The sequence below is a fragment of the Artibeus jamaicensis genome, unplaced genomic scaffold (assembly GCF_021234435.1).
Source record: "Artibeus jamaicensis isolate MK-2021 breed Jamaican fruit bat unplaced genomic scaffold, CSHL_Jam_final contig_233, whole genome shotgun sequence".
Taxonomy (NCBI): domain Eukaryota; kingdom Metazoa; phylum Chordata; class Mammalia; order Chiroptera; family Phyllostomidae; genus Artibeus; species Artibeus jamaicensis.
The window spans coordinates 40,584,480-40,611,322 of NW_026521486.1; the positions used below are offsets into that span (position 1 = coordinate 40,584,480).

The window sequence follows — 26,843 nt, forward strand, 5'->3', positions numbered from 1 at the left end:
TTTCTTTGTTTTCATCAGTGTTTGTATATTTAATGTGTGGCCCAAGACAACTCTTCTTCTTCCTCTAGTGTGGCCCAGAGAAGCCAAAAGTTTGGACACTCCTGGAACTAAAGAAAATTTGCAGTATATTGCTCAGGGAAAAAATATCAACGTATGGTATATCAACTTTGATTTTAAAAATAATATATATATATATATATATATACACACACACACACATAGATAAACAGAGAAGGTATATCAGAATATAGAAATTAGACTTCCACCAAGATGGAGACGTAGGTGGAAATACTTTGCTTCCTCACACAACCAAATCTAAAAACAACAAAGTTTTAACAACAATAAACGCAACCGAACCACAGAAAATCGAATACAGAGTCCGAAAACAACGACCACTCAGCTAAACCGGTGAGAGGGGCGAAGCAAGCAGCAGAGCAGGTCGGGCAAAAAAGATCCTGACCCGGGCAGCGCGCAGGCAGCCCAGGGCGCAGTTCCCCGGTGCGGGGTAGCTACAGGCGAACCCAGGGAAGAGGCTGGCTGGCTGTCTGTGGTCAGTCGCACATTTGCGAGCACATAAACCAGTGAAGAGTCGAGCATTGAGACAGATTGCACAGGCCTGGCGGCACAGGGCTGCAGGCTCGCACATTTCTGCTCAGATAAACAGGTGGGGACGAGCAATAAGGTGGACTGGGAGAGCGGAGAGGACCACCATTGCTCCCTCTCTGACCCCACCCCCACATACAGCATCACAAACCAGCAACCTGGGTAGCCCTGCCCTGGTGAACATCTAAGGTACCTCTCCTCATACATAACAGGCACGAAAGATCAAAACATGGCTCAAGAACAACTCAGAGCCCCAGAGCCAATAAATCTAAGCAATGAAGAAATAGCCAAACTTTCAGATGCACAGTTCAAAACACTGGTGATCAGGATGCTTACAGAACTGGTTGATTTTAGTCACAAATTAGAGGAACATATGAAGGCTAAACTAATTGAAATGAAGGGAATTGCATAGGAAACCAATAGTGATGAAAAAGAAACTGGGACTCAAATCAAGGGAGTGAACCAGAGGGAAGAAAAAAATGGCCAAACAGGAAAATATGAAGAAACAAGAATTCAAAAAAATGAGGAGAGACTTAGGAACCTCCAGGACATCTTTAAATGCTCCAACATCCCAATTATAGGGGTACCAGAAGGGGAAGAGGAATAGCCACCAGTGGAAAACTTATCTGAACAAATAATAAAGGAGAACTTCCCCAATCTGGCAAAGAAAATAGACTTCCAGGAAATCCAGGAAGCTCAGAGAGTCTCAAAGAAGTTGGACCCAAGAAGAAACACACCAAGGCACATCATCATTACATTAGCCAAGATTAAAATGAAGGACAGAATCCTAGAAGCAGCAAGAGATAAGGGGACAGTCACCTACAAAGGAGTTCCCATCAGACTCTCAGCGGATTTCTCAAAAGAGACCTTACAGGCAAGAAGGGGCTGGAAAGAGGTATTCCAAGTCATGAAATCCAAAGACCTACAACCAAGATTACTCTATCCAGCAAAACTTTCATTTAGAATGGAAGGACAGATAAAGTGCTTCTCAGATAAGATCAAATTCAAGGAGTTCATCATCACCAAGCCCTTATTATATGAAATGTTAAAGGGGCTTACCTAAGAAAAAGAAGATAAAAAAGATGAACAGTGAAAGGACAGCAAACTCACAGTTATTAACAACCACACCTAAAACAAAAGCAAATTAAAAGGACAGCTAGATCAGGAGTGAACCATAGAAATGAAGATCATGTGGAGGGTTAGCAACAGGGGAGTGGGAGAAGGAGAAGGGGGAAGAAGGTACAGAAAATAAGTAGCATAGACAGTAGATAGAAAATAGATAGGAGGGAGGGTAAAAATAGTAGGGGAAATATAGAATCTAAAGAACTTGAGACACATGGTCATGAACTAAAGGGGGGAGTGGTTGGGGAGAGGTGTGCAGGGTGGAGGGGAATGAAGGGGGGAAAGAACAAATGTAATGGCATAATCAATAAAATAAATTTTAAAAATTTCAAAAAAAGAATGTAGAAATTATCTTCTAATTATTATTTTTACTGTGTATTTCTGGGTTTTCTTAACTTCTTACAGTGAGTTGTTTTACTTTTCAAATCAGAAACATAAAACTTTTAAGCATCACTCATGTTCATTCATTCAATCATGAAGAGTGGAAACTGGCAATGATTATAAATCCACAGATACATTAGCACTAGTTCAGCTCATGGGAAATATGTTGGTTCTTTCCCAAAGGCTGGAATTATATTAGCTATCCACAAAATGATTAATCTTTCTGACTTGAAATAGAATTTCTCTTAGCTAATGCCTTATATTACTAAATAAAACTTTCTAATTGCTAAAAAATATACACAGTTACATACAATGCTATGTAGATCAGAAGGGATATGAATTTGGAGGAAAGACAGTAATATTCATAATGGTCTATACCTAAAAAGAGCTACATTTGAAAGAACAGTAACTTGTATTCTAACAAGTCTTTTTCTGAATATCGACAATTCTGAACTGTCAGATGTACCTACAAACCTGATTATAATAATCTCTAGCACAATGACCTTATCCAAATGCAGACAGTCAAGCACTTTTACATAATTGCACAGTATTAAGTTTCATCATCTCCTAATTAGAAAAAATGTACCTTGGCTCACCAAATGTAAAAGTTTTCAGTCACTTGGAAAAAAGGTTTAAACTGCTAATTATGATAAAATGTACGACAGTATTTCTTGTAAAAACTTTAAGCAAAAAGAAAAAACAATTCACAATCAAGACTTTGAAAGTTCTTCTTTGTTTTATACTTGAGCTAATCGAATAAATATGTACTTGTCCTATTTAGGAGCAAATCTTGCAGAAGATGATGGGATGGAAATAGTCCTGATTTCTAAATCAACTAATTGTTCCACTGCTTCGGAGGAGCAGCACTGGGACGGACATTCATCTATTTACGGCACCAAGAGGATGAACGCTTGTTTAGAGGAAAAGTGTTCAGAAATATTTAATATATTGTGAAAGTCCAGAGCAGCCACCCAGTGTCACATTTGTTTTTCAACTAAAGTAAAATTGATGGAGGAAAAGGGCCACCTGGACCAGCATCCATCTCTAATTTGGCTATTATATTAAAATTCAATCTTAGTAGCAATGATACAGAGAACAGTCTCCACAGATCAGATTAAAAGACTAGATACACTGAGTAGTGTGGATTTAATATTAAGATAAATTCGATAAGAAGAACCTCAGTTTAGGACCACACATATTTCACACGCATAAAAGGTACCAGGTGGAAGTGCCTGGACCAGTGCACAAACACAAACCCCAAACTGCAGATCTACATTCTTACACACTGGGTCTCGAAGCTAAACCCTGGGCTTGCTTACCAGGATCCACACACCTGTTCTTTTAAGGGCAAGAGGTTAGTTTTGTCATGTAACTCATTATCCAAGACCTTTTCTCTTTACAAATTAGTCATTGTAAACTTAATGATAAGAAAACAATAATATAAAATCTGAAGGCTTTATCTGGATGGTACACTGTAGATCAATGAGATGTAGCTATGGAAATAGATCTATACGTACACACACAGAGGGAGAGAAAACAAGAAGTGACTTTCTTCCAATATTCTTGGTTAAGACTGAATAGCTCACACATGGGACTTTCTTTTGCTTTTTAGGATCTTCTATTTTCATAAATGAACCTAAATTATTGACCATAGAAAGAAGCACGCCTTGATAATGCACTATAATTGCCACGCATACAATATAGAAAGGACTAAATTCCATCAATTTTTAAAATTAGATTATAAATTGTTAAAGCCTTATTTAGAACATTTTAATATGAAATCATACTCTAAGAAATAATATTTTAAGGAATTGCTTTTCACAGTGTCTGTCATTGCTATTAACCCCTAAGATTAGTAACATGTTTTACCATCTGAAAAGGAAAAATTATAAAGTGGTCTCAACTTACCCATGTGGTTTGTACTGGGGATTATGGGTTGATTTTTATCCCAGATTAGTTAGTTTTTAATTTATGTAAGATAAAATATTTTAAAATTATTTTATTTATTTTAAGTTAAATTGTTTAAATTAGATTACTGAATTATTTTAAATTATTTTACTTAGAATAAATAAATATTTCTTTCTTTCTATTGAAATGTATTCTATGAAATGTATTCATACCAACCCTGATGTTTTTGAATATTTAAAAGCAGTTTTCACCCAAATGGACGGTAACTGTTGTCAACTGTCATTCATTAAAAAGTAGATAATAATGTATTTAAGATACTCAAGAGTAGCTTTTAATAAATTTCTTAGAAATTATCCAAATTAATAATTCCTAGATTTTTAAAATAATTATTCAATTCTATAACTGCCTTTTTTTAAGGTTTTGAAAGATGCTTTCTCCCCATCCTGCAATTATTTCGTAAGGCAGACTGAGATTCTTAAACTCTCAGTGCTCATTTTCATGAGTTTTATTTAGTTTCATTTTTTGTTTTTGATAATTTTACAAGAAAATAGATACATTGCAAAGCTAAGTCTGGAATTATTTCCATTCAAAAGTGGTCACAACAAACTTTATTTCTGTCAATGGTAAATTAGGTTGTTTCAAACCAACCCTTCTTCTCAGAACTAGAAGAGTTGAAAAACTTTTTTTGAGGTGCCGGAGGAGCTGATACAAAACTGTAAGTTGTGGGAACAGCGCCTCGGGGAACGGGGGTCCTTAGGTTCCTGCATCTAAAAGGGAGCAGGCAACGCCGAGCGGAGTTCGCCACAGTCTCGTCCAACCGAGGAGGGCAATGAAGGGTTAAAAAATCTACCAAGGGGGTAAATTTCTTTCCACCTGCCAATATACTTAATTTTTTTTAAAGGTGGTATTTAAAAAATAAGGCAACAAAGGCTTTAAATTGGGACCCCAAAAGGCTACATCGAAGAGTAAGAATAAATCAATCAGAAAATTCCCTATGGTCAGTAATTTACAAAAGGGGCAGGAGCATAAAGTGGAGTAAAAATAGCCCCTTCAACAAATGGTGCTGGGAGATTAGGACAGACCCATGCAAAAAAAAAAAATGAAACTATACCACCAACTTACACCACACACCAAAATAAACTGAAGATGGATAAAAGACTTAAATGTGAGTCATGACACCATAAGAATCCTAGAGGAGAACACAGGCAGTAATATGTCAGATAGCCCACACAGCAGTATCCTCACCTATAGAGCAAGGGGTATAAAGGAAAGTATAAACAAAGGGGACTGCATCAAATTAAGAGGCTTCAGCACGGGTAAAGGAACCATCAGCAAAATGAAAAGGGAACCAAATATATGGGAAAACATATCTGCCAATACCTCAAGACAAGGGTTTGATCTCCAAAATATTTAAACAACTCATATGACTCAACACCCGGAAGACAAACAATCCAATTAAAAAATGGGCAGAGGACCTGAACAAACATTTCTCCAGGGAGGACTTACAGAGGGAACATATATGTAAGAGAAAATATTCAAAATCACTAGCCGTCAGAGCGATGTAAATGAAAACCACAAGGAGATACCACCTCACAATGGTCACAATGGCCATCATTAACAAATCAACAAACAGAAAGCGCTGGCAAGGATGTGGAGAAAAGAAAACCCTGGTGCACGGCTGGTGAGAATGCAGACTGGTGCAGCCACTGTGGAAAACAGTATGGAATTAAAAAACTTAAAGATGGAACTGCCTTTTGATCCAGTGATTCCCACAGCTGGGATTATACTTTAAGAATCCTGAAATACCAGTTCAAAAGAACCTTCATAGCAGCATTATTTATAATAGCCAAGCACTGGAAACAGCCTAAGTGCCCATTAAGTAGATGAGCGGGTCAAAAAACTGTGGTACATTTTCATAATGGAATAGTACACAGAAGAAAGAAAAGAGGAACTCCTACCCTTCATGACAGCATGGATGGAACTGGAGAGCACTGTGCTAACTGAAATAAGTTAGGTGGCAAAAGACAAATACCATATGATCTACCTATAAGAGTAACATAATAAACAAAACAAACAACAAAATAGAACCAAAGACATGCAAATAAGGAACAAACTGACAGTGACCAGAGGGGAGGGGGCAAAAAGATAATGGAAAAAGAAGGGCAAGAGTCTAGTCAAAGAACATGTATAAAGAACCCATGGTAATGGCCAACAGGGAGAGGACTGACTGAGGGAGGAGGGTTCATAGGGCAGGGGAGAGCAACAGGGGGGAAACTGGGACATCTGTAATTGAACAACAATTTAAAAAAAAAAAGGCCATATTAACAACAACAACAAAAGCATTTCTCCAGAGGAATGAAGCTCAGCTTCGAGTCAGTCAAAACTTTAACTGAAATAGGTGAATTTTTCATAGTTTAGCTGTCTCCCCAGAAGCAAAAGTAAACTCACTGTGGAGAAATATAAAATCAACCAAAGCCTCAAGTTATCTCTAATTTATCCTATTCAATTTTCAGCAATTATTATCATACATGAGAACTTTTGCCTCCAGCCCTAATGGAGTTACTTTTAACAGACCAACACTCTGCTGAGAACCACAAAAGGTAGGTAAAATACAAAACCTTATAGTTCGGTATTATTGCAGGATGCAAAGGCAGCAAAGAGTCGATGGGCTGAGTGCTGGAGCGAAGGGAAGTTAATTAGTGTTATACAACTTTTGCTTGGACCAACTAGTGATAAAGAAAAGAGACAGTTCAGATAAAAATGGAGAAGAGACACCGCAACGTACAGATCGTGTGTCATAGAAATGTACATGTGAAGCCTATATGGTCCCATTAACCAACGTCACCCCAATAAATTTAATTTTTAAAAAAGTGAAAAGAGAGAAAAGCAAAGCCAGGAAATCTCAGCATATTGATACAGCTAATAGCCTTCAACTTAGCCTTATAAACTATGGGCAACATACGTTAACCCACAGCTTCTTTTTATTTGTTTGTTTTTATTATTTTTTTAAATTTATCATTGTTCCATTATAGTTGTCCCCCCTTTTTCTCTATTGCTCACCTCTACCCCACCCCCCACAACCACAGTCAATCCCCTCCCACTGTCCATGCCCATGAGTCCTCTATTAAGCCACAGCTTCTAATTATTTGCGGTCAGGAATATTTGTGAAACCATTTTATGTCTTTTTCTAAACAAAACAATTTCAAGACCAATCTGTGGTTTTCTTTCTAAAATTTGTATGACTGACATTAGAAATCCAAATAAGTGCACATGGTATTTTTCTTAGGGACACGCAACATATTTTCACTAACATAGTAATGCCTTATGACTGATTAACATTCTATAGAATATATCAGTTTTATGAAGTTCTTCTGTCCACATGATGCACAACTGTTCTCGTAAGCAAGCATCAAATGACCTCTGTTACAACCCCCTGAATCAGTCACAGTGGAGAAACCATAATATGTACAGTAAGAATCCTTCAAATGTCCACTACAGAAATAAAATCTGTACAGAGTAAATACACAGCAGTGTATTGTTGTGGACCACTCTGCCTAGTTTCAGGAATTGTAACTCTATCTCCAATGGCTAAGGATGAGCGAGTGCCCTCCAGGACTGGAGCCACAGGAGACAAAGCATGTCTCTGGTAGCATATACTGCCTCAGTTTCCTCCCTACCCCCTGTTGCATCCACCAACGCGAGAGACAAATTGTCAGAAACTTTCAGGATTCAGAGATGTTATTTTATTGGCCAAAGTTTTAACCTGCGCAGGGGCGGACCCTCATAGTGTCGGAGACACGGTGCTCATAAGAGCTGCAAACGAGAGCGGCCCTACGCGCTTACAGCTAAGTCTTTTTATAGACTCGAGCAAGCAAGTATTGTATGGAAGCAAATGTGGCTGTTAGCTACTGGCTACTGGGGTGATGCAAGCATGACCTAAGCTTTCTGGGTTTTGAGTAATGGAAAAATTTTAATCTAGACACTTGAACAGGTGGTCCTCTACTTGTTCAGCCCCATTGGTTTTGTAGTTCCGCCTTCTCCACTCCCTGTTCTTTCCTTGTGGTTTCTGTCCCCAGGCCAAATCTCTTTAAGGCAGTCCCTATTTTAACCTCTATTTTTCTGGTTTCAACACCCCCAAAGCATGGTCTATGTTGTTGATGGGTTAAGTCCCCTCAGAGGAGGGGCAACCTAAGCCAGACATAATCACTTGGGAGGCCATCATGGAAAAACTTGGGGGGCTGCAACAAAGAGCAAGCAATAGACCTGTGCCCCCTGGCTATGTGTCATAGCCCGAGTCCCCACGTCCTCTGGGAGAAGCGCTTCCTGGCTCTAATCCCCTTAAGCCTGAATACCTGATAGGGAGAGGAGCAGCTCCTTGCCTTGCTAGAGTGTGTCCTGGGTAAAAATCTGGCATCACAAAGACTTCCTGATAAACCTGTGAAATCTGCTCTGCTAAAAGTGCTTTCATTCATATGTTAAGGGTCTGAGCAGGAAACTCTTAAAAGTTTCTGCAAAACCTTCTTCCTGATGGACACTGACTCAGATTAAGCCCTCAGATTTCTTTGAAATGTTATCTACCGTTTGATCCTTGCCTCCCTGCACTCCTGTGTATTACAACCCAATAAAAGCCCCTGGAGGAAGAGGCTCAAGGCCCTGCCCTTTTGGGAGATCGGCCACCTCTCCTCACCAAGCAGATCATGTCTTGTTTACTTGCATCTGTGGAGGACGGAGTGGGGGTGGGGGGCTTACAGGAAAAGTCGGCCCCACAGTGTATTGTAATTAAAATCATTTTTTAAAAAAGAGGAAAGCAAACCCAACCAAACAAAAATAGTCACTCAATCTGCAACAGTGAAGACAGTGTCAGTAGCTCTGCAGGACCCTCCATGGTTTGGCAACAGTGTTGCCCAAAGACTGTGGGGAGCTTCCTTTGTCCTGTATCAATAACTAGAGATGTTTCACTGTAACATTTCCATGGAACAAAAAGGAGGAAATGAAATGAATACCCCCTAAGCTGTAGGACATAAATAGCATGTCTCAACAGATGCTGTAATACAAATTCCCAAATATATTGTTAAAGGCAAAAGGCAGCCCAACGAAATTAGGTTCTCAGAACTTATTAGCATACCACATAAATGTCCTCACATGAGAAATGTGACCTTTGTACCAAATGACCTGAAGGCATTCTTCCAACTCATAAATTCTGATAGCATGAAACATGTGTGTCCATGTCTGAGGGTATCCTCAAATTTATCCCTTCAACAAATATTAATGGAGCATCTTCTGAAAAAAAGCCCTATCCCACAGGCTGTAGTGTGGGAGCTTGACCTTTAAGGAGCACTGAGTTAAGAAGTGAAGCTAAGGCATACAAGAAAACAAGTTCACGAAGAAGTCCTTGGTGTCTGTTGAATAATATAAAGCAGAAGGTAACAAGGACCAGAAGAAACATATAGACGTTATGGAATTTCAAAGGTACAAGAAGGAAGTTCTAAGTTGTGAAGGTCAGGAAGGTCAGGAAAAGCTAGCAGGTAAAGTAACATTTAAGCTGAGCCTTGAAGAATCTTCTCGTGCTTTCTGAATATGTGAGTGTTTATCTATTGTACACAGACTATTCGGTAGGAAGATGAATAAATGTTAAAATAGCTCAATGCCAATGGAATGGTACGGGAGCAGAGACAGCAGCAAGCTGTAATAAGTCAGCACGTGACAGTAGATTTGCCTCCAAACTATAATCGCTGTGGCTTATAAACAACTTCAGCTTGCTCTCTTTCATCACAAACTAGCTTAGGAAATTTTAAGTGTTTAAAAATAATTCACAAAATAGATTACCAATGGATAAGTAAAATCTAACTGAAAGTAGTTAATTGCAATATTTTCAGAACCTCTCAAAGTCAAGTGCACATCCGTAGGGATATTACTTTGCTATTTCCACTTGCCACTAAAAGGTTTTCATATTTTCATAATTCATGGCACTTAAGTATCATTTCTAGCTCTAAAATTATTACGCTCTAAAATATAATTTTAGTTTTAAAAGATCTCATTACTTTGAGAACTTTTAATAATTTGCAACCATTATTTGATAGAATTTTGGAAGATATGCAGGTAATTCTAATAGTGTCAGACTTAATTTTTAAATTGAAGATTTTATCTACAGAATAAATTTAAATAATTTTTCTATCATTTTATTTGGAGCAATTATTTTAACTGCTTCCTGTTTTTTATGCCTCCATACAATCTAAAAGTAATTCATCCCAGAACATTAAATCATGTAGTTACTCACCGCACAGTTTTCAAGAACACATCTAAATTCAAATACAAACACCACCACCATATTATTGACCTAGTGTCTGTACCTAAATCCTTACCTTGATTGTATAAACACAGGGAAGGCCCTGGGAAATTTGTCAACTCCACTGCATGCTCCTTGAGGTAGAAATATTGTCTATTTTAAAATTTTAGCCACCACTACAGCTACACGCTAGTCACCCGATAAATATAGGTTAAATTGATAAGTAGGGAGATATACTTAATATTATTAATCATCTTACTTAAAGTAAGATGATTACTTAATCATACTTAAGATATACTTAAAATTATTAATCATCTATGATACTGTTTTACTTGTTTGATCACAAAAATCCTGAGAGTAATCACTGAGGGAGTCCAAACCTGACTTCCACAAGGTGAGGTACTCAGGCAAGTGAATTATTTTGAGCTGAAGGCAATTGGGGCCACATAGGCTTATGAGAAACTTTTACCATTCCCTTAAAGAATTTCGGTATGGGCCCCTACCCATTATAGGAATGAGCACCAGAAATACCTTTCTATGACCTGCCTATAGGGCAGAAAAAAAAACTTTAATTATTGAATATGCGTGCTTCCCATCAGCCTGCAATGCCCTCTCTCCTCTCTGAAGCCCCAAGGAGCTTCATCCTTAGCTTGGAACACCACATACGCTTCATTTTCCCTTCCTGTCTCTGAACATCTCATGTGCATTGGGTCTTTAACTCTCTCATGTATATGGGATTCCCATGTATACATATGTAACTAAATATGGACATCGTCTTGTATTATCTGCTTCATGTCTATTTGATTCTTAGACCAACTGAAGGTACCTAGAAAGCTAGAGAAAAGTTTCTTTCCCCCCCACATTACTATCCTGGTTTTGCTATTATCTTATAAAGTAATGTTCAATACTTAAAAGATACTTGAGTGAACTGATACAATGAGTAGAAAACTCTTTTTGACTCTATACCACCATAAAATCACAGATTCACAATGAACTTGCAGCTACTCAGGTGCAACTCCTTACCTGTTGAACCAGTCTAACACCTGCGTGAATACATGATGACTATGGGAGTCCCAGGATCCGGTTCTAAAAAACCCATTCTACTATGCGATGCTTCAAATATCAGAAATGTCTTTCGCACAGTGGACCACGTGATGCCTCTTTGTCCCTCGATCCTTTGGGCCGAGTTTTTTGTTTCCCCTTTTTTGTTGTTTCAATGTCAAGTAAGTATACCCCAATTTCTAAGTGGAAATACTTCAAGAATTTGAGGACAATTGTGACTATCCACAGTCTGCATTTTCCAGGTTAAACATGACTTCATTGAAATGGCATGGCTTCCACACTGTTCTTCAAGAGGACAATCCTTCTTAAATACACACTTGGCATTTCAAAGGTCTCAAATATAGAACTGAAAAAATAACAGTCTACATTTGCCCCCACCAAGGCAAAATACAATAGTGTTCGGTTGAACCACATGAAATTACCAACGCAACCATTTCTGACCTACAAAAATGACAATTTCACAGAGCTCAGCATAACAGCATTATCTTCCTAGATGTAAGCACTGCACATCCATCAATGAATCCTCAGATTGCATTAGCTTTTTAGCAGCTGTGTAACACCACAGCTTCATATTAGGTTTGAGGCCAAGTAAATCCCGTAGGTCATTTTCAACTGCTCAGCTTCAGCAACGAATTTCACAGAATTTTATGGCTCAGGAATTTACATAGCTGTCACCTACTAGTTTTGTTATGCTTATGAAAGTTTTTTGATCCCTTAGAATCCCAGTGTATCCTAATCATATAGTTCTTACTGGGTGCCAGACACAGAATCCTTATCAGTGGCTCACATTTCACCCTCACAACCACCACATGAGTTAGAACCATTATCACCATTCCCCATGTGACAGAAGGGGAAACAGAGACTCTGAGAAGTCAAGTGCACTCCCTTAGTCAGTATATCACACTGGGTCCCAAAATACAGAAACTGTCTTTCTAAAATGGTTTGGAATAATTTAATAATATACATAGTATATTTCATCTTTTCACCCCTTGTCCTTTAACCAGCATGTTCCTTTTAAATATGATGTGTCTCAGTGGATTCTTTGGGTCCATCTTGTTGGGGACTCTCTGTGATGCCTGGACTTGTATGTCTGTTTCCTTCACCAGATTAGGGAAGTTTTTGGTCATTATTTCCTCCAATAGGTTCTCGATCACTTGCCCACTCTCTTCTTCTGGTATTCCCAGGATGCAGATGTTGTTGTGCTTCACGCTGTCCCAAAGGATTTTTAAGCTCTCCTCATGTTTTTAAATTGTATTTTTTCTTTTTACTGCTCTGCTTGGGTGTTTTTTTCTACTTTGGCTTCCAAATCACTGATTTGATCCTCTGCCTCATCTAACCTACTGTTTATTCCTTCCAGTATATTACTTATTTCAGATATTGCATTATTTATTTCTGACTAGTGGGTTTTTTTATGGAAATTTAGTTGTTCTTCTGGTGTATTCTCTTGTTTTTCATTTGGGGCCTATTTTTTTGTCTTCCCATTTTGGCTGCTTCTTTGTATTTGTTTATATATATATTAGGTAGATCTGCAAAGATTCTGGTGCAGCCTTATGTCGGACACTGCCTGTGTCTGGCTCTGGGCAACCTGTTTGAAGTTATCAGCAATCCACAGCTTGTAGCTCCCTCTGCTGGGCCTCGTTGTGTGCGGAAACAACCAGGCTATACACCCAGGCCAGGTTTTACCAACACCAGGCTTGGGGGAGGGTCAGCTAACGTTTCAGAGCTCCCAGAGATACTCCTTTCCTACTAGGCTTGATGATTGAAATAGCCTCCAGCTGTATTTATCAGCGTGGCTTAAACTCCAGGGTAGGGCCAGAGGGATACCTGCAGGTGGGGCTATTGCTTCCCCTCAGGCTGATGCCACCTGGAGGGGAGTGCTGTGCCTGAGAAAGATGGCTTCTGCAGTATGGGGATGACTCGGCACAGGGACCCTGGAGGCTGTTCCTTCAGATCTCCCCCCAGAGTCACCAATCCCTGACTCTCCTCACACATCTCTAGTCCACTCTGCTCTCCCTCTGCCACAGCCCAGGGTAAGTGGGATTCTCATTGTGGTGAAGTGGTTTCTCCCATATGTCCTTGGTTATAAGGCTTTTCTCCAGCTAGTGTTCAGCTGGTTATTTAGGATGGTTTTTCTTTAATTTATTTGTAAATCCAGTTTGGTCCTGGGAGGAGGTTAGGATAGTTTCCACCTATTCTGCCATCTTGGGTTTGCCCCTACATGTCCAATAAGCTGCTAAATGCAAGGGATTTTAGCTACAAAATGCTTGTCTCTTGTATCTGACACATCTTTCCTATTTTTCTAGATCGCTCTTTCAGTCCTAACATTTTTAATTCTCTTGAAATTCTGTCTATTGAGATTGTCTCTTAACTGGTATCTCCCCATATTGTCCATCTGCTTCTACCCACTCTGTATGATTCTAGGTCCTATTTCTCATCAGCTTCTCAACTTCTGCTTTGTTTCCATACCCCCGCTGAGTATTATTTCCTCTTGCTAATAATTTCTATCCCTTCAAAGAAAAAATAAACATGTAAATTATTGTTTTCTGTTTTCATTTTTAAATTATGCTATTTTTCTTAAATAGTAGGTCCCCCTCTCCTACTGTCTTTCCTTTAGAGTCAAGTTTCTAAAAACTTGGTGTAGAGCCCCAAAGATCGATTTATTGAATGTCTTTCCATTAATAAAACCAAAAAGTAAAGGTTGGGGTCAGAGAAGGGTTCTGCAAAGGAAGGTGGTCTAATAGCAGAGACTCTGGAGCCAGCTGGCCTGGGTCGAAATCTCTACTCTGGTTTTTACAGTTGGGTAACTTTTGTCAAGTCACTTAAGCTTCAGTTTCCTCATGGGTAAAATAAAAATTACAATAATATCTACCTCTTAGGGTTGTCGTGCAAATTGAATTAGTGTGTGTGTGTGTGTGTGTGTGTGTGTGTGTGTGTGTGTGTGTGTAAAGGTCTTAGAACATTAGTCATTATTACTATTACAAAAGACTTTGTAAATTAAGTAAGAAAGTTGTATCTCATTGCTTAGGCAACAGGAAAGCCTCATCATTAGGGAGCCGCATGGGTCAAGATGCCCATTCCTGGACCTATGGATTCTTATCTCAGTGCCTTAATTGGTCCCTCAAGTAATGCTATTTTTTAAACACAGCTGGTAAATGCTCGGCCTTATCTAGTCTGACCTGTGGTCATTCAGCAGATCCACTGCATTGTCCCAGGCCTTTGAGAAAGGGAACTGTAGAGTGAAAAACAAAAGAGAGCATATTTTTTTTGGAAAATAGTCAAGGAAATAATTAGAGAAACAAGAGAGGGAGACACAGGCTCACAGGAAGACAAAAGACAACACAGGCCTGAATAGAGGAGGTGGCTTATCTGAGAAATTTTTTATGAAAAAGAATTCATAACACTGGATAACTGACTAAATGAGGGAGGTGTGGGAAAGAAAGTCAAGGATGGCTGTAAAAAATTACAGTTTGCTATTTTGGCTGGTGATGTTATCAGCTACCTTTGGAGTGGAGAATAAGCAGGCCTGGTGGATTCACACTTGGGTATGTGGAGTGTCACATAAACATAGGATAACGATATGGAAATGTGCAAAAGCAATTAGATAACAGAAAGTGGTCTCAGCATCCCACCGACCCATTATCAGCAGAGACACTTTTTGAATGGGTTTATCCTTTCGGTTTCCAGAATAAATTACAATGATCTATTCATACCCTCTATCTCACGATTGAGGCACACTGATATTATAAAATGGCTGCAAAGCAATCTGTGGCAATAAATAGCATGAACCTCACTAGGGACAGCGCACCAGAAATTGTAACCTCATTAAAGCAATGCACTAAATTCCTGAGGTAACCAGCAACTACCAGCAGATGGAAAGGCCTTTTATTAAAATCTGTTCCTCGCCCCTCCAGCATTCATGCTTCTGTTTGACATACACCAGAAAATGAATTAACTAAAATAGAAATTCTGCCTCCTTGCTTTGGCTCTACTAAAGCATAATTGCATCAGGAAACTGAGTTTCTACTTTATTTTCAAATAATATGTGACTAAATGCCAAAAAGCAGGTGATGTTGATATCACACACATACTTCAAGCCCTTTAAAGCGGTAGTTTATGAAAATCTGCAGCTGACCTCTAAAACTGAGACTAAGTCCACAGACTTCAGTTACGTAAGAACTGCAACACATTCAATTTACTTTGGACCGAGGGAAGTACAAGTGTCAGGGCTAGAATATTCCACAGGAAAGTCATAAATCAGCCAAATATTCAGGATTATTAAAAATAAAACACAAAGGTTGCTTTCACAAAATAAAGAAGAAATTCAATCTTTGGGTTCAGAAAGGCTTAAAATAACTAAAAGCAGGAAAGAATCACTTTCATCAAATTGTAACTCATACCATGTCTTCCAGCACAGTAATTTTTTTTAAATTTTAATTCTTACCTCTCTCCATTCTTTATTTCCAACTCCTTGTACATATAAGACACAGACTACAAAAGATGAAAAAAAATATGAATGTCATTTATAAACAGCAGACATGAATCCAATAATTTATTTTTTCAATTGTCCAAAACATCAAAATTAATGACTAATTCCCAGCCCTACTCTTGCAAGAAATTGCTAGTAAACCAATAAGTGACTGAAATTTTTTGTAAAGAAACAAACAAAAAACTATGTCACATTTCTAGAACTTAATTATATAAAAAGCTTGGTTCATAAAAAAATAATGATAATGTCTTCTTCACTAATGTCTTCTACATTACAGATGTAGATAAATTTTTAAACTATTTAACAGCTTGATATATTTCGATGTGTTACTAGGCATAAGTCGGCAGTTTTTTCTAAATACCTACTATGCTCAAAGCCATCATAGAAAGGACAACCCAGAGTAAATAATATATTGTATTAAATTTTTTCAACTCCCACCCTTGATGCAGACATAGCTCATTTTATTGTACTCTGCAGATACTGCACTTTTTACAAATAAAAGGTTTGTGACAACCCGATATTAAGTCTATAGGCACCATTTCTCCAACAGCATTTGCTCCCTCGAGTCTCTGACATTTCCATGATTCTCTCAATATTTCAAACATTTTCATTATTATTAGATTTGTTTTGGTGAGCTGTGATCAGTGATCTTTGGCAGTACTACTGCAGTTGTTTTGGGGGTGCCAATATAAAATGATGAACTTAATTGATAAATGTGTGTGTTCTGAGGGCTCCACTGACCATTTCCTGCTCTTTCTCCCTCTCCTCGGGCCTCCATCTTCCCTGAGACACAACAATATTGAAGTAGGGCCAATTAATAACCACACAGTGGCCCCTAAGTGAGAGGGACACGTGTACATCTCTCACTTTAAATCAAAAGCTAGAAATGATTAAGCTTACTCATGAAGGCACGTCCAAGGCTAAGACTGACCAAAAACTAACAGCCAAGTTGTAAATGCAGAGAAAAGTTCTTAAAGGAAATTAAAAGTTATTCCAGTAAACACACAAATGATAAGTAAGCAAAACGGCCTTTTATTGCTGATACAAAGTTTTAGTGGTCTGGACAGATCAAACCAGCCACAACATTCCTTTAAGCTAAAGCCTATTCCAGAACGAGTTCCTAAGACTCTTCAGTTCCTGAAAGGCTGAGACAGGTGTGGAAGCCACAGAAGAAAAGGCTAAAGCTCGCAGTAGTGGGTTCATGAGGTTTAAGGAGAGAAGCCAAATCCATACCATAACATGTAAGTGCAAGGTGAAGCACAAGTGCTGATTTAGAAGCTGAAGCAGGATATCTAGAAGATCTACCTAAGATCATTAATGAAGACTTTGACACTAATTATCAGTGCAGGCCAAACAGCCTTATTTTGGAAGCAGATGCCACCTAGAACTTTTGCAACAAGAGAGTGGAAGTCACTGCCTGGCTTTGAAGCTTTGAAGGACAGCCTAGCTCTCCTGTTAGGGGCTAAAGCTGCTGGTGATTTTAAGTTGAAGCCAATGCTCACTCACCATCCTCAAAATCCTAGGGCCCTTCAGAGTTATGTCAAATCTACTCTGCCTGTGCTCTACAAATGAAACAACACAGCCCAAATGACAGCACATCTGTTTACAGTACGATTTGCTGAATATTTTAAACCTACTGTTAAAACCTATTACTCAAAAACAAATGATTCCTTTCAAAATACCACTGTTCATTGATGATGGCACCTGGTCCCCTAAGAGCTGTGCTGGAAATGTACGTGAGATTAACGTTGTTTCCATGCCTGCCAGCACAACATCCATTCTGCAGCCCATGGATAGAGGAATAATTTGGATTTTTAGGTCTTATTATTTAAGAAATAGATTCCATAAGGCTGCTGTAGATAGTGATTCCTCTGGTGGATCTGGGCAAAGGAAATGGAAATTCTTCTGAAGAGGACCTGCCATTCTAGATACCATCAAGGTCATTTGTGATTCATGAGACAAAGTCAAAATATCAACACTAACAAGAGTTTGGAAGAAGCTGACTCCAATCTTCATGGATGTGTTTTGAGGAGTTTATCACTGCAGTGGAGGAAGCAACTGCAGACTTGGTGGAAGTAGCCAGAGAACTAACAGTGGAGCCTGAGGATGTGGCTGAATTGCTGCAATCTCACCATGAAATTTTAACAGATGAGGAGTTGCTGCTTATGGATGAGAAAAGAAAGTGGTTTCCTGAGATGGAATCTACCCCTAGTGAAGATGCTGTGCAAACTGGTGAAATGACAAAGGATTTGGAACATTACATAAATTTAGTTATGAAGCAGAAGCAGGGTTAGAAAGAACTGACTCCAATTTGAAAGAAGTTCTACCATAGGTAAATGCTATCAAACAGCACTGCATGCTACAGAGGAATTGTTCATGAAAAGAAGAGCCAATTGATGGGCAAATTTTACTGTTGTCTTATTTTAAGAAATTCCACAGCCACCCCAACCTTCAGCAGCCACCACCCTCATCAGTCAGCAACCACCAACTTCAAGGCAAGACCCTGCACCAACAAAAAGGTTACTACTCACTGAAGGCTCAGATGACAACTAGCATTTGTTAGCAATAGTATTTTTTAGTTAAGGTGTGTACATTTTTTTAGACATCAGGTTATCACATACTTCATAGATTACAATACGGTGTGAACATGACTTTTATATGCACTGGGAAACCCCAAAATCAATGAGACACTTTTTATTGCAATATTTGTTTTATTGGGGTGGTCTGAAACTGAAACCACATCTTCAAGGTATACCTATATTTGTAAACAGGTAGGAAATCCTGTCAACCATAAAGGAAAGATGCAAATGGGAGATGAAGGGTTTGGGGTAAAGATTTAGGAATTAAAAAGAGTCCCATCCATTTGCCAAATGAGCTACAGGAAATTTTAATGCCCACAAATTATAACGTCATTTCCTAATGACTGCCTCAAGAATTTTAACATCTGACAAAACCTTTCCCCTGTAATTAAACCACATGTTTATCACATATTTGTAGAGATGAAGAGCTGTCGGGTATCAGCTTTTAAATGCTACAAGATTTGTAAACACTGACAGATTTATACATTAATTCTGCTATTTTCTAATTCAAACTATCTTTATTATTTTAGAAGTTATCTCTAGTTTTCAAAGTCTCTAATTAGCCAAAAATTCAGCTCATTCAAGAACATGTTATATATTTCATTTAGTCGTATATGCTTTATACACGGCTTTCATTTACAAAAAAAAAAAAAAGGAAAAGCATTATTCTATGATGAAATCACTTAAAATCACGGCCCATTACGATTGTTTTTTGAATGTAATTTGCACCCTACGGCCATGCTATGAGGCTGCAACTTCAAAGGAGAGTCATCTCTCCTTACACGGGGGTCATCTCTTTCACCACATTCTTAAAATGCTAAGCAACTTGCTCTTCAGGCAAAGGACTGCCCAGAGAGATGAGCATGCGGCGCTTGAGACCATGCCCCTTCTTTCTTTTTAGGCTTTAAAATGAATATTTAAACAATAACTATGATTTTCATACAATTTTTGCAAAATCAGAAAGTAAAATAAGTGGACTTTCAAAAGGAAGTAAACAGATACTTACTTGGATCAGATTTAGAAAATGTGTCTCTGTCGAGAAGATTTCTGTTGAATAAAACAAAAAATGTTAGATGAATATAAGGCCAAAATATTTATATAAATATGTGTACAAATGTGTATACACTGTATATAGTATATATGCATTGCATATATATGTATACACACATTCACACACAGAGTCAAATAAAAACTCACCACAGATCTGCCTGTATTTATTCAATAATCATCACTGGAATTTGGGAAGCCAGAGGTGGCTGTTTTTTCAGCCTTGCACTGCAGTTAGCAGACAACAAGACTTCCAAAATGCTAAGACCAAAAACTGCCTTGACAGAATTAACTGTTTTAGGTGTCCTTTTATTCCTTCATTAATGAGTACACAGATGCTCAAAAATGTTTCCTGAATTGAATTGTGACTTGTTACCAATGCAAAATTGATTGGGATTCACACCACAGGAGCACATCAGTCCATACAATTAGAAGGCAGCAAGCAGCAAAGCATCATCTATGAACATTTGCGTGACATCAACCCTGATGAGTTTTATGTTTGCTACAAGGTGTGGGAATTTAAGGTGAACGTGCAGATCTTGCTTGAAAATTCTTCCCAGTAGAGGAAGAGATTAAAGAGGTAGACAAGGCCATTTTAGCACCTACTTATTCTTTTTTACAGATATTTTCACCTCTACCACAGAGTAAAAATGGAAAATCAGAAAATGGAAAGGTCCGGATTTCTCTGGTAGTGGGCTATACTCTTTTACTCAGTGATAGCATGTAGTCCTATACTTTATGCTGATAATAACCCTGAGTAATAAAAAGTCAAGTTCATTATGCTCTGATTAATAAGGTGACCCATTATTATAAAAATATTTATCTAAAACTAATTTATTCTAAATAGTGATTATTGGAAGCTACAACCTTTTCTGGAAAACTTGTACTTAAGCTTCTAAAAGTTAAATTTGTGCTCTACGTTCATCCTCCATTAATTGGTAATAATTTATAATAGCTAAATTATACTTCTATATTTTATACTTATAAGAATCCCACCTCTAAACTGTCTTATTCCTCTACCAAAACTACTACTTATGTGCATTCATCTGTACTGCCCTTGGCATTTGAAAGGCCTTCTGTTTTCACATCAATCTGATTATCTTGTCTTATTTCAGATTCTCAAAATTACCACTTCCATTAAATCACTGTACACTAAGAATATTTAGGGGAAAAAAAGTCAACAGACCAATGCAGCACATGCCAAAATAATGAGATTATGTCTTGAAATATTGTCGAAAGAGGGAAAATTATGTCAGACATATTTATATTTGGAATTAAATCAGATTCAAAGACACTAGTCAGAAATCAAATTAAAATAACCTTTCTGTCCCCTAAGCAGATATCATGACTGCAGCAATAGTTGGTAAACAGTAAATTAAAACATTTTCATCTGAGAAATTAGTGATAGATATTTACAAAAAGTAGTTCTCCACTTACGAAGAAACTCTCTAGCCCTTCCTGTGTCTGCAGCTTTTGCTAATCAAATGTCCTTAAAAAATGTGTTTCAACTTTCTTTTACATTTTGTAAATATCAAGGAGAGATGACAGTGGAAAAAAATGCAGTGTGGTTGGAATTCAAAAATCATCTTATACACATATTTTAAAAACTTTTTAATTTTAACCACAAATATAAAATAATAAATTTCTATCAACACAAAGGTAAATATTCTTAATCACAGACTTTACTGATAACATTGTTTCTTCTAGCCTATAACATTCATAGTAAATAGGTTAAAAAATGGGTTTGTTTTTTTGTTCAAAAACAAAGAAACAAAAAATCTTAGAGCTTTTATGTGAGAAATAAAACTCCATCAACTCTTCATAATTGAGTCCTTGAAATTTACAATTTAACTTTCCCATTGCTTTCTGATGATAAATTTCATTTATTCTTTGGTCATATGAAGGTAATAAGATGTTATCGAAATGTTATCTAATGTCTAGTTGGAAGCCTGAAATACAAGTAGATAAGCAAGAATTTAGTTACATCTTTCCAGGACCACCCAGGAGAAAGACTTCCCTGGTACCCAAGTTTCTCTTCAACACTCACAGATGTTAGTGCCTCAAGATAGAGGCTGACACATCAACCCATCCTCCCTTCATAGCAATAGCCATCTAGCTCATCCAATAACCCTGCCCCTTCTGATTTTATGCTCAAGTCACCTTTTGATTTTAGGATAGTTTCTCATCTAATTATTGGCACAGAGCTGTGCTAAGTGGCCAACAATGAATAATAGTTTTCTTGATGGTTCTAGTTTTTATTCTCATTTGGTATTCCAAGACCCATACTGGGCAGCCAGCTAGCCCTTAAAATAACATCTCAGGTTTTTCCTTCTCCACCTGGAAACTAACAATTCTCTTTAAACTTCAGGGCAATTCTGCAAGTATTTTTCAAGCAAATATTCTAGGCCTAAGATCTAACTAAGCACTTGTGAAGATAAAATAAAATAAATACTAAAGACATGGTTTCTTATTTCAAGAAACATAATTTTATTAGGAAGACAAACTCACAGAATAACTAAATAGCCATACTGGATAGTGTATAAAATAAGTTTATTACAGGAAAAAGGAATGATAACCTAAAAACAAACTCAAATTGATTCAGCTACAACTAAATTTTTTAAAAAAGGTACAATGGTTAACTCATATTTCAATATTCTAGTATTAAAAAATACTAGAATAAAACAATTTATAGGTATGTCTATAAAATTAATATACTCTAAACATGTATATAGCTTGTTCCTTTTCTGTTATATGTATATGTAATGATACTTTATTAATGGAAAATTAAAACCCCTAATTCTTATTTTAAATGAGCATAATAACATGACCTATTAAGGTAAATGTGATTTGTGAGTTGAACTAAAGTTGCAGATTTGCTTCTAACTCTTTCCTATTTAGTAAATGAATTCACCTAATAAATACTCTTCTTTCTTAGTGTGATAAATATTGAAGATTTAAAAAAATGCTTTAAAAGAAAAGTAAATATCATTATCCTAACACAGATGCAATTTGGAAAATAAAATGTACTTGGTATATATTATGAGTCTTAAACTTGATAGTTTCAGGTTAAAGGCAATCATATCATTTGTGACCTTTTAAAGTGCTAACTTAACAAAATCTACAATATACTTGTTTTATGGAATAAATCCTCGAACTGAAGGTATGAAGTGAGTTCTAAAAAAAACACCGCTAGCCGCGGCCAACAGAGCTTAGACAATATGTACAGAGGCCTACTGCTACACCTGGTGGAATTGTGCTATTTAATTTTTAATAAGAAAAAAGGCATGGCTTATAAATAGAGCCAAACAAAAGTTTTTCTATTTAATTTTCCACAGAAACCAAAACATAACTTATGAAATAGAGCCCACCAATGCTTCATCCCTTTACAGGTACGGCCCAGCACGAACTGTCCACATGAGGACAGAGAACCACATCTCCGCATCACGTACTCCTCCCTGAAAATTGTTCTGTGTCTGTAAGCCACATTATGCTGCGTTAAATCAAAAGTTAGGAAATGATTAGGGCCCTTCTATTTACACATCACTCAGTGTCCTCTCGAGACCACTGTCGACCTGCAACCAAGCGTCACTTGGAACCTAGCACACCACAGGCTTGCACATAGGCAAGGGCTCCACAAGCACCTGCTGTGTGCACGAGTGAGAGGTTTCAGTATCCAAGCAAAAGTATCGGCTTTTTGCGCTTCGGATGTGGCAACCTGTTTTATCGTGGAAAGACATGTAAAACAGGAAGGTGGTATTCATGGCCTTTGCCCTGATAAGTTAGTAATCCACTAACTGGAAATATTTGAGAGTGACTGCTTTACTGGGATTGAAAACAAGTCCCATGTCACTGGGCCACCATGCCCAGGGCCCTTACCTTGGCCATTACATTGTTTTATGGATTGGAATTTGGAAGTTCTCAGGGCGGGGGGGGGGGGGGGGGGGGGTTGGGTAGAAGAGGTCTGTGTGTGTATATACATTTAAAAAAACACATATCTGCAAAGTGATTTTCAGGGTTTTTTTTAAAAATAAAGACAACAAAATAAAAACATTTCTTACCAAACTAAAAGAAAATTGATCAAATCTGGATGTGATTTGAATGCAAAATTTAATCCCCTCATTTATTCATTATTTTAGTCATTAAATAAATATTATCTCTAGAAATTTTAGTACACACATTTAAGGAAAAAATAGTTTTCCTGAAACTACAATTTCTACAGCAAGAGGAATCATTGTGCACAGGTGAAAAGTAAAGCTTTAAAATGGAAAAAATAAAGTCTTTGAAACAGAAGCTTACTGAAAAATCAAAGTCAGCCAGAATCTAAGATACCAAGTAATTCTGAAGGATGGAGTTATTGGAAAGTATTTGAGATTATCTGGCTTTCAAGAAAGAAGAATGGACTTTCAGACTTGAAGTTGTACAAATAAGCTAAAATTCAGCCCATACCCAAGCATACAAACAGGACCTCACCAATACGTGGTACATATGACCCCACAAAAACTAAAAATAAAATAAATTTTAAGATAGTCTCACTTTTTGCTGCAATGAGTTATTTAAAGTATTTATTAATTAGTACTATTGAGCTAAAACAATCAGCAATAAAAATAACAGTTGCAACCTTTGCATGGGTTGAATTTGGTTTAGATACCAAAAGAAACTTGAAGGGTAAATAATTAACAATTAAAACTTTCAGGATTCTCCTGAAGTATTCACCTATGACCAAATGTTCTTGAAAATCACTTCAAAGGAAACCAAGCATTTTTTTAAAATCCAACACATCAGAACTCTGGTTTTTCTGAACCAGGGTAAATAGCAGAACCCACTGGTTTGAACTATTGTTACATTTTAAAAAAAAGGTGCAGGACCCATCCCTGATTTCAGCTGAAGAAGAGAAACGTGACATTTATGTTAACAAAATTGAGCAGAATAAAAAGAGACTGAGAACAGAATCTGGTCTTCTTAAAAATCTAACACATACACACAAAACTAACTTCACTATCTTTTCCACCATGTTATAGCTCCTCTATCTCCCATCTCGGTGGCATGGCAACTGTGGAGGGCAGAATAAAGACCCAACCCCAAACATATCAGATCCTAATCCCCGGAACCTATAAATACCACCTTTTGGGGGGGAGGGGATGTCTTTGCAGCTATGATTAAATAACAGACCCTGAAATGAGAGATATTATGCTGGTGTATAGTGGGCCCTACATGCAGTCATATATATCATTATAAGACAGGGAGATTTCACACAAACAGAGGAAAAGTCGATGTGAACAGAGCTGAATGAGATTCTAGGTTCTGGCCTTGAAGACTGAAGCAATCTGGCCATAAGCCAAAGTACGCCAGCAGCCACCAACAACTGCAGAAGACAAGGATTGGATGGATTCTCTACCAGAGCTTCCAGAGGGACAGCAGCCCACCCAACACCTTCATCTCAGGCCTGCGGCACTGTCAGAGAACAAAGTTCTGTTGTTTTAAACCAACAAATGTGTGATGATTTGTCACAACCACCACCGGAAACAAATACAGCAATACTGTCTGACCCACCTGTCTCCCAAGGGAGAACCCTGTCCTCTCTCCCTTCCCCTTAATGTATCCCCTACTTTGGCTTCTGATTCCAAGTCCCAGCTACTTCCCAGACCTTACAGCCCTTAATTGGCCTTCCTGCATCCTGTCTCCCAGTTCATTTACCAAGATGCCTCCAAGAGAAAAGTGTTCCACTATAAAACCTAACTAAAGGGCTCCCTTGTATAAAACCCATTACCTTCAGAAACTCCAAACTCCTTAATACAGCACTAAACATACCTGCCACATTCTGACCCCAGCATTATCTCCAGGTGCACCTCCATCCACGCTGTGTATCATACAGACTCTGCTGCTGAAATTTCCTCATCAAACTCATTCCTTCTGGGAAATGTGAACCCCTTTCATCCTCTCCCCACTGCTGTGCCCTGGGCAGGTAGAACTGATTACTCTCTTTTTGTGTGTCCCACCATAGCCAACAGGAAACAATATCACAAACTCTGCAGCTACTATTCATTTACTGGACCAGGTACCGACCACTGAGCTCAGCAGTCTAAAAAATCATTTCATTTAACCTTCACCATAATCCTAGCAAGTAGCAATTATGACCAGAATACATTTTCCAGATGAGATAATAAAATGCAGAGAGGTTAAATAAAGTGGCCAAAATCGCAAGAAGAGTATATGGTCATGATGCAATGATTAATTTTTTTTAATTTTTATTTTTGTATTTGTTATATTGACTGACTATATTTTGAGAAGACAATGAAATGAACTACAGATAATGTCATCATTCAGCACCACTTTGGAAGTTCTAGGGAATAAAATATAAAATAAAAGTGATATAATGTAAAGAGAAGAATTTAATTACTACCTGCAGAAGATTTAATTTTGTACCTAGAAAAAAATAAGAAAATTAACAAATAAAATCTTTAAACATTAGTAAGATAATTGAGTAAAGTGATTGGAAGCATGATGACTATAAGAGTTAATAATTTTCTGGGTCTCAGTTCATAATTGTCCTGTCCAATTCATATGTTTCAGTAGTTATCTGTTGTCTTCTATTGCTGAAGTATGTGAGCACTGTGCAGCTCTCTTTAATTATAACCTCTCTCCAGTATCCTATGTTACTTATCATGAAAGCAAGTCAAGGACAAAATTCTGCCAACAGGGACTCAAAACAGTCATGCAACACGCTCTACAAATTTGATCAAGTTCCATCCCTCTGTGCTTTTAGAAACAGCAACTTAAGGCAGATGCAACAATATTCTGGTGACATCAAAGACATTCATGATGAAAATTTGCAGATGTTTAATGGAGCCCAGAGTCAGAAACATAACTGATCTATGGGAAGAAGTAAACAAGAACAGAACCACAAAGCACTGGTAAATACAGACACCAGCCCCATGAGGTAAGGGGAAGGACTACAGGGACAGCAGTCCCCAAGACCACAGGGCAGGCCCCACAGCAAAGGGGCATTTCTGGGACTTCCCTGAGGCACCCAACACCGACATTTTAACAATGAACTGAGGGCTCTGTGGATGCAGCAGAGAAAGGAGGAGGGATTTCCTGGGGTGGCAGCTGAGGTCATTTCCTCAGAGGGGTGCACTGGAGTCTCTGCTCCCCCAGGCAGGGGACACGCCAGGCTTGCAGACAGGAAGCTGGGTTGCAGTACGAATTCCTGAAGTTGGAATATTCAAGAAAAAAAGTGTCCATCTTGTCTGGTTATCAAAATATGAATATAAATGATACATGTTTAGTATATAAAACTAAATATGTGGAGAGAGATATCTAGTTGGTATGATCTACCACCAGGTTGAATTTGGGATGACTTGAATGTTCT

General features: G+C 37.8%; 1 protein-coding gene across 2 annotated transcripts in view; it reads right to left on the bottom strand.

Annotated features, from left to right (window-relative positions):
• The window catches only part of CPNE8 (copine 8), a 183,487-nt gene that overhangs the window by 141,378 nt on the left and 15,266 nt on the right, over positions 1-26,843 (bottom strand). For both annotated transcript variants that reach the window (XM_037139711.2, XM_037139713.2), the window contains exons 2-3: positions 19,434-19,474; positions 15,804-15,850 (exon numbers count right to left, since the gene is read on the bottom strand). In XM_037139711.2, coding sequence (XP_036995606.1) covers positions 15,804-15,850; positions 19,434-19,474 — 88 coding nt within the window. The remainder of the gene's footprint in view (positions 1-15,803; positions 15,851-19,433; positions 19,475-26,843) is intronic.